Here is an 18,762-nt window from a genome sequence, read left to right on the forward strand (position 1 = left end):
TGTAACTTATACGGCAGACCGTGCTGTGCAGCAATTTGTAAACGCTGGTAGCTATTACAAGAAATCGCGAGTTTCTGCATGGAAACCATGAACCGAGTTTGGACAGGGAAGGGAACGCGATCCAGTAAATTAAGCTCATCGGAGCAGTCCATCGACCAGGATGGGAAGCTATCAAGACTATTAGGTTACAAGATGTACACCGTGATACATTAACAATTACTACGGGAGCTTGTTACTCGGTTTTCTCGTATCAATAATACCCGCGGCGCAGTTAACGCTAATTAATTGCACAGAGGATGAACCGATGGTTAGTTCGAATTCCACCGATTCCCGGTTTTGATTCGCTTTGACGAACAACGCTCAAACGAGCAGGCCAACAATCCTGGAACTGCGAGAAAGTTGACGTATGCAACTTTCCACGGTTCTTCGCATTTTAGCATTCCTAAGTTTTCAGGCTCAGAATTCGCTTTGTAAGTTATAACTATTTTACGATACGTTTAATAAAGAAATTTCATTAAAATTACGATATAGTAAAATGAATGTTAATAAAATCGTAACTAAACTATTAAGTTAAATATTCATTAAATTTGAATGCGTTCGTTAGGTGTAATTAGAATATTTATTGAATGTCGAGTACTCTCTAATTACTATTTGATATGCCGGATTTGAAAAAAGGGATGTAAATTGCACGCGGTCAGTGGGAAACGCGTTAACGAGGCACTAAATATCTCGATAACGCGGATCGATAGCTAACCCCGGCACGTCAACGCGTATTACCCGTCCACGGAATCGCATCATCGACTCCCACCGGGGAGCTTTTTGCCCGCGTGTACTACACTCGTCACCCGAGCGACTCGCCGCAAAATTACGCAGACCTAACGAGAGCAAGACAAACAGGAAGGAGCACCTTGTACCGCAGCGAAATAATATCTTCGCACGACACGTTGCGTGCTCGCGAAGACCTTCGATTTGAAGTAGGAAAGTAGAAGAGAAGCTGTTGCCTCGAGATCTTCTCTTATCCTTCCTTTGCCTTATCGTTTCTCTCGGATACCGGGAATAATCGAGCGAGCGCACGCGGTTAAATGGACTCGTTCCTGGCTTGGAAGAGCTTTTCCCGGCGACGATTTTTCGCGGAAGGGATTAGGATCGACGAGCTTTTTGCGGATGTACCGCGCAGTCGGATTTAAGAAGGGAAATGAAGTCTCGTCCCTTGTTTAGCCTGGAAATGAGGGTTTTGCGAACTCTTGCGTTTGTTGTTCAGCTCTTTCAAAGAGAGGGCGATCCTCAGACTCGACCGAGTAATTGAACCGAAAAAATCTCCACGCAAAAGGAGAGAATTCGCGTTAAGAAAAATGTCATTTATCTTGGACGCTGAATGACCCCGTGAAAAATTGTAATCTCTTTTCTTGTACTTAAAGCCACGAATTCTAACGACAGATCCAACAATGATCGGTGTTATTTGCGCCGGGAGTCATGCTAATAGCTACGCCCGTCGACGGTAACAATTATTCTTTGTACACTAGGCTCATTACTCTTCGGTCGGGTGAAACGCGAAATTTGCATTCCACTCGGCCGGGAATGATCATTATCGCGTTTCTTTCACCCCCCGAATCGATTCCCGTGGAACGCAGCCCGAGGACCTTTGACAGATAAATAAATTTAGCAGAGAAGGAACCTAACTCAAGCAACCTGCGTTGAATATTTCAACCGCGAATAATATAAGTAAGAGAAACACTGTTTTTAACCATAAATCGAAATATTGTAATATAAATTGACCACTGATTCATGACAGTTCATTGAGAATTCCGTATTAAACTTCTCACGAGAGAAACAGAGGTATTTATCGAAATATCGAAAAAGGAGAATTCGCTTCGTTATCGTCTAATTATTATTACGCACGCATTATATTTACTTTTAATCAGTTAATTATATGGACTCGACAGAAGTCTAAAAATTGCCTTCGTAGTCACGACACACGGTGCGTACTTACATAGATCATCCTTCCAGACACATCGGGTAGTGACTACTGGCTGTGGACGTTTTTGAGAAGATTACTAGTAATCAGGGCCTTCCGAGAACTGGCTGACATACCTCGGCATCGACGCGTGATTAGAACGGCCAACAGGCTAATTGTAATAGCTGAGATACGTAGGAAAATCTGATCACGGAACACTCCGAGGTTCCTCCACTCCTGGCTTCTTGCTCGGATAATAACCCACCAATTAACATTTCAGATGTACATAAAATAAAGATCCCTAGGAGAACAATTGATTGTTTTCTGCGGCGAGCATAAGATAAACATCTGTATATTTATTATTACAGAATTACAGTAATAATGCAATCATAAAACTGCTTTTGATTTTGTTTCAATCGAAATGTCTTTATCATATTCGTGAGATACTTCTAATCGAAATGGTATCAGATGTGACATAATTTAAATAGAAACTTAATAATGGAATGAAGCAGTCAGACTGTACGAATTTTCCACATTTATCCAAGAAATACTGTACAACCTATCTAATTTTTCATTTTGCATTGAATTCCTCGAAACGAATGGTCAAGCCTGCACTCGATCGATTGGAAAAATCGGGTTCAGGGCTCTTGTCTGTGAACGAGTTAGGCTCGTCGAAGGCAGGAGGCAATTATCGCGAGGAAACTCACTCCGTTTTCGCCACGTCGCTCGCGTGCGTCGCCAGCAATGCACTCGGCATCCAGGCGTTGCATACTAGACGACAAGCCACGTTTCATGCCACTTAATCGCTCGCTGACCGGGTCGAGATCGCGCGCGGTCCTCGCGTCGCGCCCTGCATACCGGCTAATAGACCACTCGGAGAAAAAATGATGGAGCCCTTCCCCTCTTCATCTGAGTAATTTCATAAATTACAGCAAGTGACCGTGCATTAAAAATCGGCGATCAATTCGAAGATGAGGGCCATTGTATCCCTTATTTATCGAAAATGTGCAAGGCGTCTGTATCGCAGGAGAATTCAATCAACCATGAAAATGGACCATTTAGTTCAACAATAGAAAAAGGTATTGGCGAATACAATAGCGAGTAATTATAGTCGTCAATGAAGACACGAATTTCAAAAATTGGTCGTTTTCGTTTGTTTCCGGATGTTGGTGGTGCGAACGAAATTGCAGGGCGATTATTAATATTAATATCCAATTAGCTTTATCGGCGACAGCGGAATCCCGCGATTTATTACACGCATAACAACAATTCGCAAAATTCGAGAACCGCGTGTTATTGTTGATTTAGCACGTTTAAAATCCTTTTAATTAAAAAGCGAACAGAAAAGTTCGGGGAATATCGTCCTCGTTCTCTTCCGGCGAGCAACATACACGGATTTAATTTACAGGATGCGCAACCGTTGCCAAACTTCCGATTCGTATAGCGACCGCGTACAACGCCCGAGTTTTAATTAATTATACGTGCAACAGCAGAAACACGTATACGTCGTTTACTGTCAAAAATCTGATGAGATCTTCATCATCCATTACGTACATCCAATTAGAAATAATTGAGAATACAATTAAAGACATAGCAACGATCTTGTAGCACAATAAAAAATAATTTGGAATCTCTAATTTCATGACAACTAAATTGATTATTAAAAATGATAAAAAAAGCTTACAAGAATTTAATAAAATATCTATTATACGCTTTAGCTGTGAAACAATAGGTAACACTTTTGACTCTGTCTAAAGCAGTTCGAAATTTAACCCGTTAGTTAAATCGTTGTTTGTCAAAGGAAGTAAACTTTGAGCTAGTCAACGAGAAGCATTCGTTCCTACGAAACGGTAGGCGAAAGGAGACGATTATTTGTTTAAAGACTCTCGCCTACGATTCCCTGACTTTATCACTCTCGTGTGTACACGCGTGTCTGGTTTTATTTGAACGAGATTAAATTTCTATCGAGCGATTTAGTTTATTAGCTTTGAACGGTCGGACGGTTAGCAACTTTTCGGCTAGCTTTGGGACGAGTTCGTTAACTTCGTTAGGAACGAGTTTCTGCGACTGACTGTGGGAGTCTGTTCTCCGCTTTCTTTTATGCAAAATTATTCACAGTTCGACACAATGGCTGTTTTAGTAGACACTATTTAAAAAATATAATGCATATAATAATGTAATTTTGGAAGCATTTTTATATATCGTTGAAACGCAGGAAAAATGTTATCTAAACAGGGATATCTGTTTCACTCTGTAGAATATCTATAACACTTTCAGAGTATTCTCTGTTGAACTAAACAGTTAGACCGTCGCAAAGGAAGATAAAGCCCTATCCATAAAAGTAACTGGAACAATTCCGTCGGAGAGGAAAAACGTAAGAGGACTTGATACCGACATCCGAAAAGTGCGATGGATCCTCTCACGGGGAATTACACCGGGGCTGAAGGCCGGTAAAGAGCGAAAACGACGGGAAGGAGTGTAAGCTGGAAATCATCTGCGGGGCGAGCGGCACGGCGCGAGGGTCGAGAGAAAGGGGACCGGCGACAACGCGATTCGATTCGAAGCAAGCAGACGTGAGCTATGAATAATAATGTAACAAGCGCAAAGGAGTTATTGATTTCGACGTTATGCATCTCGTTTCCCTTTATTACGATAAAAGCTTTGTTAAATTTCACCTCGAACCAAAAAGATTTTTCCATAGTATGAATCTTTTTAAATCACGTCGATATCGTCCGTTACCGATCTGTCCCTGAAGCGAGCCCGTCGAGCATTTTACTCTAACGGATTAACGCGTGAACGACGTTTCTCCTTTGTCGTTTATCGCGACGCTCCTCTCGCTACAAACTCCGTCACCGAATTTATCTTTTTAACCATTCGCGTTTACCTTTGCTAGGTCTAGGAATGGACCTGTCGGCCAATGTATTCCATTACAATTTCCCTGTCACTTACGACGTTATCGACAGATTATAGAAAGCAATCCTAGAATCCTTTCAAGTCTATTCAGTTGTACATCAAATATCAATACATACAAAATATCATACATTGTACATCAATTTTGAAACGCGCGAAGGTGTTGGATGGTAAGAATAAAACTAAACACGATCTAGGTTTTAATTAACTATATGGAAGAGTTATTACCACGACGGGAAGATTATTAAATAACTTTTCAATAAGTATACGTGTTTTACGAGTTCTGTAACGGCTGTGGGGCTGTTAAGGCGATGAACGAAGTTATGATAATGCGTTAAACTTCGAATGTCAGTGTTAGTTTAAGAAGTTCAGAGATTCGTGTTAACTTCGCGGAGTAAGGCTCTAAATCCATTTTCTTAAATAAAATTTCGAAATTAATATTACAGTGCACGCGGGACGATCAAGTTCAAACATTTTCATAGAATCGAGTCAGTACCATTGCGTATATTAACGAGATAACAGAGTTTCCCATTTCCACTATTCCCTATCACTATTTTTCCGGTTTTCTGGACACTAGGACAGATTTACGCGGGCGCAATAAAGGGCACGTAACGAGCGGAGCGCTGAAAGCACGAAATAATAGGTGGTTCCGATAATCGAGATCCAGTGGCGTGGTTTCTCACTTATTGTGCGCCTTTAATTTACCGCGAATAATGCCCGAACACGCGTGAGAAAATAATTAAACCGTCGAACGCTGAATCCTTAAATTGGCTTCATTATGTGCTGCGAGCGAGCGAGCGAGAGAGAAGAAAGGAAAAAGAGAGAGAGAGAGAGAGCACAAACGTGAGCCAAGCGTTGGAAACGTCGATAATTTCGCAGAAAATGAATAATGCTCGCTCGTAACGTAACTGAAAATCCCTTTAGGCGAGAAAACACTTGAACGAGTTAATAAACGCTGATAAATACGGTCATCGACACGCATACCTACTGACCAAAATAGAAGCGTAAGGCCATTCCTTTTTTTTAAAACACGAGCCAGCTGACTTAAGATAATTTTGCAATCGTACGATCTTAATTATGAAAATGATTCAGTATGAAATATAAAAAATCGACGGTTCAGCTAAAGCCCGGAGCGTTTATCTTAATTTGCATAAGCCAGAACAGCAATTAAGAAACGTTCTTCTTTTTAACGAACTCGGGGTGAGGCATAGAGCATGTGCGTACACCGGGAGCTTTTTATTTTCTCCCGAGGCACTTGTTATTAAAACCGAGATTGCGGCGTTCGCCTTATCACTGCATTATGCGCGCGCGCGCGCGCGCGCACGGGCGGTGTATATTAACACTTATCACGTTATACTATAGTTACGCGTCGATGAAACATTGAACAGCCTCGTTCGTATTTGACTTCCTTGGGAATCATAAATTTCGCACACATTCGAGCAAAACTTCATACGCGAGTAAACGAATTCAAAATTAAATCATTTTATCTTTTATACGTTTATATACATTATATTTTGACGAAGATTTAAAACAAAACTCGTTTAATATTCGTATTCATTCGGTGATCGATGGTGAAATTAGCGAGAAATTCGATGCATTGCCAGCGATTATAAACTTTTGGTCAACGGGTGGGATATAATGCGCGCGTAGGTGAGCGCGGCCGAAACGCGAATTTCGCGATGATAATTTAATATTCCTACCGATCGCGATGATATAAATCAATGCCGCGAGCGATTGCAACCGCAGTTGCCAGGACTCGAATTATCGAGCTACAGCATTGCCAATAGACCGCGTCCCTTGGGCTTGTGCAGATGCTTTGCAAGGAAACAGTTTGCAATGCAATTTCGATACACTGTGTTTCCTATCAAGCTCTCATTACAAAAGAAACCTAATCAATTAAAAATTATCGTTCTTTCCCGAATAGAACAATTCTCCGATACAAGTAAAAACTATCTGTACTAAAAACGAGAAAGATAACTAATCACTTTCACAGTTTTACCAGAGAAAAAAGGCGATCATCAATTTCCTGTAAAAATCGAGGTAACCCCGTAGACCCGGAGAACGGTTCTGTCTATCTCGATCCATTTTTCATGTACCGGACTGGTTTCGCGGATCCATAGTTCAACGAGGCGTGTCGATAACGCGTGTTTCGCTTTGCGAAGATAAACCACCGGTTTAAACTAGCTGTGTGCGTGAGCCACGTAAGAAGCGTATCTAGCCGGTGCAAGCACCGTCCCGAAATTTAATTCCAGCGTGAAAACGATGCGTTTCTTCATCCCCCCCGCGATCGTGCCTCGCCTTTATCTTAGACGCGCACCTCGTCTAGAAACTATTAATGAGACACACGGAACGGGTTTGGCGTGGCAAGCTCCGTAAGCTCCGTGGGGCCTTAAGAAAACCTCGGCTTATCTCGGCACGGGTGCCACCCCCCCTCTTATCGCTTCGTTCATCGTCCTGGCGGGTGGCTCGCGGCACGGCCGAAGAAGTTTGCTTTCCGGATAACGAGAGAACCGTCTCTTCTCTAAGCCGAGGACGCCTACAGCGATTCGGCCAACTATGAAAACGGGCTCGACCCGCCGTGCCTTCCATCGCGATGAACCCTTGTGTTCCTACTTCGGTTCTTCTTATTTCGTTCGAGCAAAAGGGAGGGGGTGGTTCGATTCCCCCGGGAAGAAAAGCAAGCCTACGTGTGGTCCCCTGGTGATCGGGGAACGAGATCGAATCAGCAGTGGTCTGCTCTCCTCGAGTTTGCAATTTGTCGTTTTAACCAAGCTTTGCAATCGATGGATTTAATGGCAACCGGGATGTGTCGCGAATTAATAATACAGAAGAGTTAATAGAAAATGTTCTGCAAACGACATACGAAATCCTTTTGTCATATTTATATCCCATCTTACATTTGCATGTATTAATTCAACGACCCATTGAGAATATCTGTGCATTGTACGAAGTTTTATTCGCTCGATTATCAATGCTAATATAATCCGTCTCTTGAATTGTTAGCAAACTTGTCAAGGATCTACGAACTTTTTCAATATGTACATACATTACCAAAAATAACGAAACAAGTCGTCTGATTCGATTGTATATGTAATTAGAAAACAACGTGGAACATTATTTCATTTCCATTTCTACTCGCACAGAAGTTATGATGCTTCAGGTTGGCCTCGCTGAGTCGTTCGCAAAGAATGAAAAGGTTCGTCCCTAATTATACGTACCTCGCTAATTATTCGACGAAAGAAAAGTCGAATCCACTAAAGGCGCAACGAGAGATCGCAGGATGCGACCAGTGAAACTCGAAGATCCGTCGGATTCCAGGGAAATTGGGTTGTCGAGGAGGTGGCGAGGGAGTCGAGTGAAACTGGAGGAGATCGAACGCCGGGGTATTAGGAGGGATTAGCAGTTCCCTTTTTCAATCTAGAAGAACCAACCTGCTCTTTCTGTAATTCGACTAACCCTGACAGCAACCAATATGTTCGCGACCAGAATTTGAGAAATTACTATATTTCTGTATAAACAATTTTCGCAATTCATTTTGATAAATGATACAAAAAATGGACAGAGAACCTAAAGGAATATTTGCAACAACGTGGAATAATTTCGTACGAATTGTAAGAAGCTTCTAATGAACTGTTTGAAAGCTTTGGAAAAAGATACGAGTTCGCGTGATCCATTGAATAGCAATAAAGGGCAAATATGAGATACTTAGGCAGGTCAGGATCGACGATTGTACAGAAAATGACGGGCAGAAAATTATTCGGCCGAAAGCGGAATTTAAATTCGATGATAAATATGAAATGCAAATGTACCAGTGGAAATTTCGCAACGGAAAATGGAATGACGAAATCCCACGGTCGCGATATAAATTGAAAATATAATTCCCGTTCTACTTAAATTCGCGAAATCGCCTCCCCTACTTTATTAATACCGCCCCTTTCATTATTTCAAATGATCCACGATTTTTCCCGGCGCAATTCGTCTTTTTTCTTTTTTTTAGAAGAATACATTACGTCGGCATCCTGCTCTCTCCCCAGCGAACGCGTCGAGAGTGACGATTTTCATTTAGATACAAGCGTAACTTTCTATTATCTCTTTGCTCACGCTTTTGATCGCGTCGGCCATAAAAAGCGAAATAAATCTAATCCGTTCTCGCGCGAGCCGTTTAACTCTTAGATTACGGATCGCAGAATCTCCACCCCACGGATCGAATCGAATTTACTTCGCGTTCAAGAGAAAACTCGAATGTTGCTTCGATACAAAACTTTCACATTATATTTCCTATAAATAGGAAATCAATATAATTTAGTTGCGAGAAATCATGAACACTTGCAGAAAAATCAAACACGGCACGTTTCATATAAATATCCAATTACGTATTGTAAGTACAACGATTCGAAGCAAAGGAAAAGTTTGAATATTAAAAACGATTTAAAATTTCCTACAGAAATTCCAACAAATACCCGTATTTAATTTTATTCTTCTGGCTTCCGACGATGATCGTATCAACTTTTATTCAAAGTTTTTTCCAGCGGGCACAAGATTTTTAATTACGACCCGCGGCGCGGAATGAGATTCAATCGATAGTCCATCTTCTCGTGAAACTTTGCCGAGAAATTCATTAGCCTTCGACACGCGAGTTCTATGATAAAAAAAAAAGTCAATTGCATCGTTGATTGTTTTTAAATATATTTTATTTAATTTGTTTCGCTTAGAATTTTTATTTAACTCGTACCTGATTTATTAAATTATTTATTAATCTGCCTATTGTATTGTTAGCACAGTGGAACGATAAGAGTTGAGAAAAATTTGAAAGCAATAACTCACTAATTGGACGTAAAAGCACGTTTGCCATAAACGAAGGAAAATCCATACCTGGAACAGAAAAGACGTATATAACTAATTACCCTCGATTCGGTATCCTACGTTTCTTGCTTTACGTAAGGAAACGCAAGAAGCCAGCGGAGCGTTCTCGTATTTTCACGATTATCGATAATAATTCCTCGAACTGGTCCTCACTCCGTCATCATTAGCGCGATCCGCGACCGGAATGCTCCCATTTCCGGCCAGTTATCGACGACGACGTTAGGTTACTTACAGAAATTCACCGCGTATCCGTATTACCGCGAAATTGCAACCTTGTCGATGCGAGTTGGCCGTAATTTTCATTCTGATTTCCTTCGACGTGCCTCGAATGGACCATGATCCCCTTGGAAATAATCATATTTCTTACGCGTGCCTCGCTACTAACATGCGAGTGAATTTTTAGATTAGACGTTTCCACTTCCTCTCAATTTTGCACATTGTAACTCTTCTCACTCGTCGTATGTCATGATAGAGATGACAATTTAAATTTAAGATAAATCGAGTGAACAGTTAAATAATTTACAGTAGCGTTCGGATTTATTTGATCATCGATCGAAACCCAGATTGTCCTGAATGGATTTTGTAGAAACTCGTCATTCCAGCGCACACCATAGGTAAAAGTAAGTAAGTAGTAAAAAAATAAGAAATCGAGGCTCGTGTGGATTGAGCACTTCCAGGAATTGACGAGGATGACTGGCACCCACATATCCCAGAAAAAAAATGGGATGTACGAGGATACCATTGTATTCATTTATTGTACAATTCTAAATGACGAACCGATCATTTTTGTCTACATAATAAAAAGAATTCTTTCAATAAAAATGTCTAAAATTGTGAGCTAATCTGCGTCGTATTTTGATAAATCAATTTTCTAGTTGGCTCGGGCCATCAGTTTTTTTATTTCAGTTCGCTTCTGCGAGGTGACAAGACGCGCGAGTTTCCGCATTGTAAATCGCGAAATTCGTGAAACCCCGTCGCGAATAAATTCACCGGCTGTCACATTTGTCCGACCACGAACGTGCACGCTCGTACACCTACTATATGCACGGGTGTCGACCCTTCAATCATGCTTTTTTTAATTCTTTGTTCACCGTATCGAACGTTTGATTTGTCTCAATCGTCAAGAATTTTTGAGATTTATACCACTGCGCCTGTAATGGATTGATTTATATTTACAACAAGCATGCGTTCAATGCAATTAAGCGAAAATCTACTGCATAATAATACACATACGTTTGTTCAAATAATACAATTCTGGGTACAATTCTTCCTTTAATAACAATTCATGAAATTTTTTAATTGGCAAATGACCCAGTTGACGAGCGGGAAAACAATTGTGGCGGGGAATAAAATGTATCGTACCAATTTTCAATCAACAGCTACGCCACGTATCGATCTTGATTCACGCTATTCGATTTTTTATATGCACAGTTTTTAATGCATACCATTCATTCGTTTAATTCCCGTTCCATACAGCACAATAGCGCGTTACGTGACGCGTTGCAACGAAATTGTCCTAAAAAGCAGATTACTTTGTATAGGTAACAGACCATGGATGAATTGAATACAAATTTTGTTACGCGAACGCATTATGTTGACTTTTTCTCGTGAACGTTATCCCAGATTTTATAAAGCTTAGTTTTTCAAAGTGCTTCGACACAATTCCACATTTACGTGTTTCATTTAAATCAGCTTGTTTATATTTCATTCTTACGAGTAATTCGGCAACGGTGAATTCACTAACGAGCAGTTTTTATCCTACAAACAAAGCTTGGTTAGTTATTAAAAAAATTCGTTCACGGTCAAGTGGCAGCGGTTCCTCGCGGAACAAAGAGCCAGGGATGAAAAGAGAGGGGAAAAAAAAAAAAATGTTCCGCGTTTAATTTACACGTCGACGGCTGTGTCGCGTCGGCTCGGTCGATTTGCGATCAAACGTTCGAATATAGGACGTTCAGCCGTTCTCGAAGGTAAATTAACCTCGTCGCGTACACGCAGACCCGAGCCACGAAGACTCTTTCTCTCCTCGTGAAAATGATCGTCGAGTACCGCGTGCAGGAGAAAACTCGCGAGTAAAAAAAAGTCGGGGGGAGGGAGGAGGGGAGGTAGGGTCGAGCGCGGAGAATCAATGGACTCGATCATCGGGGCTCGGCTCGGTGAAGCAGGTAAAGGCAGTCGAGAGGCATCGCCTATTCTCGGTGTGTACATTCGTACGCCACGTACCTACGGGCTCGAGAATTCCGCTCGGAGATCGGCGAGATTGGATTTTAATTTTTACCAACGAAGGGAAACGCTAAATTCCTACGCTCGCGCTTTCAAATCGGAAGTTGTGCTAGTTTTTCGGCACGAATCTGTATTTCGGTTCCAGGTTGACAGAGCTAGTTCCAAGCTTCGATTCAACCAGTTTCGCGGATTATTTGTTTTACTTTCCCAATTTTCTCCCTTCCCTCGAGTATTTAATGCAAGGCTTGCAACACAATCCATTTCATGCTCGTCAGGTTTCACGAACATCCAAATGACATTCCTGCATTTTCAAAGGGTAACTGCTCGAGTTCTCTAATAAAAATCAATGTCAAACCGAATTTTTGAACTTTTCGGACCAGCGATTTTTAATGTGTAAAATATAATTGGAAAATTGGAATGAAAAGCAGAATGAAAAGGATTGAGTTGAAGGGGAATGAAACGCAGCCAGCGAAATTGCGAGCGAATTTGATCGCGAAAACTCGGGTAAAATTTAAAACAAAAGAGCAGATTTCCATCCGGTTGATTGTTGCCCGATTTGGAAACCAATCACGGATCGAAATTCGCGCCACGGTTGCCCGTTCATCCTTGTTAATTGCATCCTACATTCTAATCTTTATTCAAATCAGAATAAAGATTAGAATTTTTCAGTCGTTTATTTTACAAGATAACTACGATTTTCGTATTTCCGTGTGTTTGAATTACATTTTTGTATACTACAATAGTTGTTTTTCGCAATTACGGACCAGCTTTTTATTCTGATTGAAATAAAGATTAGGATGTTTCAATCCTATCATTTATTTTGCAACACAATTATACCTTTTTTCATGCTACCATCTATTTGAACAAAGCTTTTAGTACCAGCATGTACGCTAGAATAGCTTTTTTCCCATTTATGGTCTAACATAATTTAACAAAACTTCCATTTTAATGACCGCAAGAATGTTGTTTTCAACGAAACTCGTGTTTTGGGCTCAGAACTAAGTACCAACATGAAAAATCAGTATTACATTCCCTGTACAGTTTGTATAAAAATGATTAAGCAGCATATTTCAATTACTCTACCATTAAGAACCGCAACAAAAAAATATAGTGTTCGATAAGCAAGCGTGATTTTAAAAGCATCGCAGTGGAACACAATATTCAATAATAAAACGCCATGTTGAAAATTAAAAATGTTTTAACTTTACGTTTTACCCGTGAAATGGTTTGTCCTCATTGAGCTCTAGTTTGTCCCTCATTCACAATTCACACTCGGTTCCCATTCTAGAAAAATTTCTCATACGCCGTCCTCCCTGTGCATAACTTCCAGTTGAAACGCGACTGATTAAAGTCGGGAAAGGTCCCGTTCCACGATCGGAAGGTCCATCGAAACGGCGTTAAAACGGACGAGGGATGAAACGCAATAAAATTCACGCGGTTCAACGAAAAGGGACCGACGGGAATGAATGGAGCAATGAGAAACAAACGCGGGGGCGTAGCGCAAGCGCGTGTCGTCGACATAAATCGCAATCAAGAGGCCGCTGCCGCGAAGTAAAAAGAGGAAGGGAAAAAATGGGGCGAAACCTCGTAACTGACCTCGACAACGTACCTCTTCCGAGTTTTCCTGTTGCGATGTCACGCTACGTTCTCGTTCGACGCGTTCACTCACTCGCGAAAACCTCTATTACACTTGCCGAACCGAGAATATAACGAACTCGACGTAAAAACAGTTGAAATATGACACCGCAATGTTTTTTGCGACCGATGCATGTTCAACAGTAACTTTAATTAATGGCGGAATAATAACTCGAGAACAATTGATGTGTCGCGTCGTATGTAAATCTTTGTCAATCATCGCGAGCGTTCGCATTTCTTTGTATCACGTCATTCGCTAGCCAAATTTTTATCCTGTCTACTTTTGTTTTCTCAGTGTTCTTCCTCTTTTTATTTTGTATTGCAATTTATTAATTAACTAGTAAACATATTTCATATGTACTTCGCTGGCCGAACAGTCAGAAATTTCATGTCAATTAATATGAGAACATTTTTTGGTAGGATTCTCTACTTAGGTACTTTTCCTATGATTCATCCTATGTCTATTGATTTAATTCCGTAATATAAACAATGCAATTTCGAACAAATTCGATAAACTTTCTCACTATCAGTCATTCATCAAAATCAAATCCATCAAAAATAAAAAAAAGAACATATTTGTAAGTTCGTTATATGAATTATCTTGAATTCCAGTTAACTTCTTGATAAAAACAAAACTAGATGAAGAAAATCTTGTAATCAGCTCTTCTAGTAAACTTCTAGTGATTTTTTAAACATATCTCTGTATTAATAATATCTTTTTAAATAGAATTTGTTTTAAATTGAAAATCAAGGCACAAGACTTTGTTAAAACGTCAAAACATTGACAAATTGCAAAAGATTTAATTGTAATAAATAAAAAAAATATTCGAATCTGAATTTACGTGTCGCTACCACATCTCTCAATATCTGTTTGACTGTATTAGCTTCTACCACCAAGTCGTAATAATGTTTATGTGTATATGGGTCCAGGATTCATTAACTATCGTTTGAAATTCAGTGCCTACTACAAATTAATTAAAAGCAGTGATTAAAGAATACTGTTAGCCCTCTTTCACATATATAAAATTCGTTAAATATACAGATTTTTGTTGCTGGTTATACGCGGATTAGAAAATATGCGACGGTTCTCGCGTGATAGTGGTCGTGTGAAAACAGGTTCGACGAATCGATGATAAGAATGAATGCGTGTAACGCGAACGGCGTGACATAAACGCTATAAACTCAGGGATGGAACGTGTAATTTAAAGCGGGAGTGAGAGGAGCACGATAAAATATGTAGTATAAAAATGCGCAGGAGAATGATCCATACATATCGACAGACAGACAGACGTTCGTCGAAGCTGAGAATAAACATTGATGCCTGATAAAACGTAGAATAATATCAAATAAATGCGGATATAAATACTGTAAATAATTGCGAACGGTGGTCGTGAAAAATAAATATCGCGGAATAAAAAATATCGTAGAGGGACAGGATTTGCAATGGAGAATTTGTAATCTGCATTGCAGAGGTGTAATTTATCCTAGAAATTGCGAACGCGATTCCATCGCCAGGAATTGTCCATATTGAAATAACTAGGAATATGTAAAAAAAAAAGAATTGAAAATGTCAAATGCGATATATATCGTCAAACGAAATTCGTACGAAATTTGTGGTCGAAAACATAGCTTCTGGGAATGTCTAATTTCAAGTTTAATTTGAAAATATATGGAGAAACGCGTGGAGATCGTCGGAAATAATGAATGATTTTCACGAAGCGATACGAGCAACGCGGATATTATAAATTACGGGTAGACTCAGTGCAATTTAAATGTAGAATACTATGTAATTTACGCGAACAACACGCACGGCTAATGCAATGTGGAATGCGAAAAAAAAGGGAACGCGGAGTCGGAGAAATGTTAATATTAGTCGAGGATGGTGGCTAGAAATAATTAAGAGCGAACTTTATGGCGGTTATATAAGAACGAGAAGCATCGCTTCCGTGGGTTTTTACGTCTTCATAAAGACCGAGCTATGCTTTCAACTATCTGTGATAATGGAAACGTTCGCAAGACTTCGCCAACTTCCGTGCGCAACCTTGTACGAATTCTACGTAACGAGTCGAAACAATTTTTAAATAAAGATAACGCATGTTCGATTCTCAGGAATTTCGATTACCGGTAAATGGCTTCATCTTGAAACCTGTTATGAAATTACAAGTAATTTTAAAAGCAGATTGCACCGAACAATTTATGTCGCGACCAACGTCGGTGAACAGACGAGTTTTTAGGTAAAAGGCATTGAAATTAAATTTCTAATTTCCACGGGAGCCAATATCGTCGTCAGTTTTATTATCACTGGTAATCCTAAACGTTCTTTTTTTACCAGCGGCTACGGAGATCCGCAGAATGTAAACGGCACGTAAAATTAGGCGATCGGGCGTCTAACATCTTCCAATTTTCCCAAAACAGCCCTCGAACACCCTGACCTGCTCGGAAAACCGGAAAAGAAGAAGATCCCTAAACAACCCCACGACTCCCCGGAAGAGGAGGAAATTCCGGCTGAAAACTCTCTCTCTATCCCGCGCTCCCGTAATTCCGGCTATTTTCTCTTATTGCTCGGCAACTGAACGTTTGCAAAACATCTACCTTTTTCTAAACGCAGAACCCGAGGAAAAGAAATTCGGCTACCAGACTATGAAATTCAGAGTCACGTTAAAGATGTATTGGCTATACAGTCAATCCGAAAAGTTTATGCACTTTAGAAACGCATTTTTTAAAAAAAATCAGACGTCGGAAGAACATTGCTAATAATAAACAACAACAAAAAAATTTTCGATTTTTCCAAGATTTTTCCAAGGGGTACCCCTTTAATTTCTTCCAAATTTTCGTTTTTGGTCAATAACTCCCAAACCATTGGACACACGGAAAAATTGTATAGGACCTTTCTTGTAGAGGACGACGAGATCTACAATTTCCATGTAAAAGTTTCTCGCTAGCATCAATAGTTTACGAGTGATTTGCAAAAAACAGTTTTTCGTTTTTCGTCTATAACNTTCTTCCGACGTCTGATTTATTTTTAATTATAAGAAATCCGTTTTTCTAAGGTACTTAAACTTTTGGGATTGACTGTATAGCCAATACATCCTTAAGCTAAAAATGTTATCTATACACCTTTGCGTAGCATTTGTTACCGCATTCATCTCCGTAGCAATTCTACTGCGTATAATTAAGTTAATTCCACACGCAAAAGTTCAATAATTGCGTAACACGTTTCCGGATCTAGACAATTTCCAGCATAATCCACCTCGCAACGGGATTTTCCTTGTACGGAGGAAACAAAAGAGGAGCACGACGGTCCCCGACCCGATGGAAACGATAACGGATCGGCCGGATGAGGGCCGGAAATATTCTGGCCGGAGGGAAAGTCTGCCGCAGTGGGGATAATGGAAGCGAGGAAAGGAAAAGGGAGGACAATAAGGAGGAAACGCGGAGGAAAAGATAGCGAAGCTCAGGGAAACAGGGTGGGCTAACCCCCGTGAAAGCGGAAAGGGTAAAGAAAGAAAGAACGAGGCGATGAAACGAATTGAAAGAGAGAGAGAGAGAGAGAGAGAGAGAGAACGAGTAGGAAGGGTGGATCGGAATGCAAAGGCCGTGTCTGCTGTCTGATTGAGGGGGTGAAACGCATCACCGCCGACTCCCGTGATTAACCCCGTGTTTCAACCCCTTTCGCATTTCGAACCTCGACCTCGGACTTTCAGCAACTCGTTCGAGGAAACTTGCCGCGGTTCTCGCCTGCAAAAAGGGAAACGAAGGACGCGGCGAATAAGAAACGAAGGGGGAAGTTGAAGGAAAGATACATATCCTGCGTTGCGGCGAGCGATAACGCGCGGAATTAAAAGTTCTCTACCGTTCCGGAAGCCGTACCTCGCGGGCTTCCTCCTCGCTCCTGAATTTCATCGTTTTTCCGCACGTTGAAACCCGGGAGCGAGACCCGTGCTTTACATGAGCGATGTTTGCTCCGGATTCTTGATCTCCGTAGGCCGAGAAAGAGGACGAGCTGTTTGCTTCGTTACGGTTGCGAAATGGTTGAATAGGAAGTTTCGATATATCTAAATAGGGTTCGTATTTCTCGTTTAAGACTATGACAAATGGTCCCGGCACGCTGTTTCTATCGGGAATAATTCGCATTTATACCTCGGATCAGAAATTGTTCTTAGCGTTTTAGTTTGTAAAGAGCTTCAAAATGTTATTTATTTATGACGTCTCAAATCCATTTAAAATTCCATTACCTCGGCGCTCTTCCGCCGCGACGCGGTGACTGACGGTTCGCTGGATATTCGGTTTCCTCGCTTTAGCGTGGCTACATATTATACACGTATCCGCTGACATAATTCCACCGCTGTCACAACCATTTCGCGGATCATTCAACGAGTTTTCCATTTCAAGAAACAGATCGGTGAAAACACAAAGGAAGCGTTTGAAAGCGGCGCAGCAGCGGCGGCTGCGGCAGCTGGAAAAGCGTCCTGCATCCGCGATGAATATTTACCCGCGAGCGACTCGATGCCCTGAGCCAAGAATCGGTAGCTTGCACGTAACAGAGGAAAAGGTATCGAGCGAACTCCTCAACGTTTTTCTCAAGATCCACCGTCGAACGATTCCTGTGTACACCTCTAGAGTTTCTTCCTTAATGCACGAGATATCCGTTCCTTTGTGATTGAAAACGGCCTTCTTAAATGCAGAACAACCGCTCTGTTCAAAAGAATTATGAAGCCTGAATCGAGACACTCGACGTTGGTCTATTAGAAGCTGTTGCTTCGAATCTCGTTTGCATCAAGTCTCTACGAGTCAAACGTATTCTATGGATTGTAATATCCGATATTTCTTGCGACTGAAGAAATGCTCGCAATGAAAATAAATGACTTGTACTTTAACAGAATTCTTATAGAACGCTCTTCCCTTTGTCTATCTGCATTTCCGATAATACGCCAAATCAGGGAATCGTTTTCTAGCTAAGATAATATTTCTTGAAGACCTCCTCACATAAGTTTAGTTCCATCGAACAGAATGACGTGAATATATCAAACGGGAGAACCGAATTAGGGTTGAAACTTCAGCTTCCGGTTAACCGATCATCGAGCAGGCTCGTATGTACACGGAATAAGTTAACCCGGAGGTGAATCTGGGTCATTCCTACACGCTGCGCTGCCTACGTTACGTCTTATTGAAATTCGACG

At 40.9% G+C, this 18,762-nt stretch overlaps 1 protein-coding gene across 4 annotated transcripts in view; it reads right to left on the minus strand.

Annotated features, from left to right (window-relative positions):
* Positions 1-9,738, minus strand: part of sns (sticks and stones) — an 83,361-nt gene extending 73,623 nt beyond the window's left edge. For all 4 annotated transcript variants that reach the window (XM_026819731.1, XM_018037125.2, XM_026819732.1 and 1 more), the window contains exon 1: positions 9,689-9,738. In XM_026819731.1, coding sequence (XP_026675532.1) covers positions 9,689-9,734 — 46 coding nt within the window. In that variant the 5' untranslated portion in view covers positions 9,735-9,738. The remainder of the gene's footprint in view (positions 1-9,688) is intronic.
* Positions 9,739-18,762: the final 9,024 nt, after the last annotated feature.

This window comes from Ceratina calcarata, unplaced genomic scaffold (genome assembly GCF_001652005.2).
Source record: "Ceratina calcarata isolate Rehan_Ccalc_2016 unplaced genomic scaffold, ASM165200v1 scaffold157, whole genome shotgun sequence".
NCBI classification, from domain to species: Eukaryota; Metazoa; Arthropoda; class Insecta; order Hymenoptera; family Apidae; genus Ceratina; species Ceratina calcarata.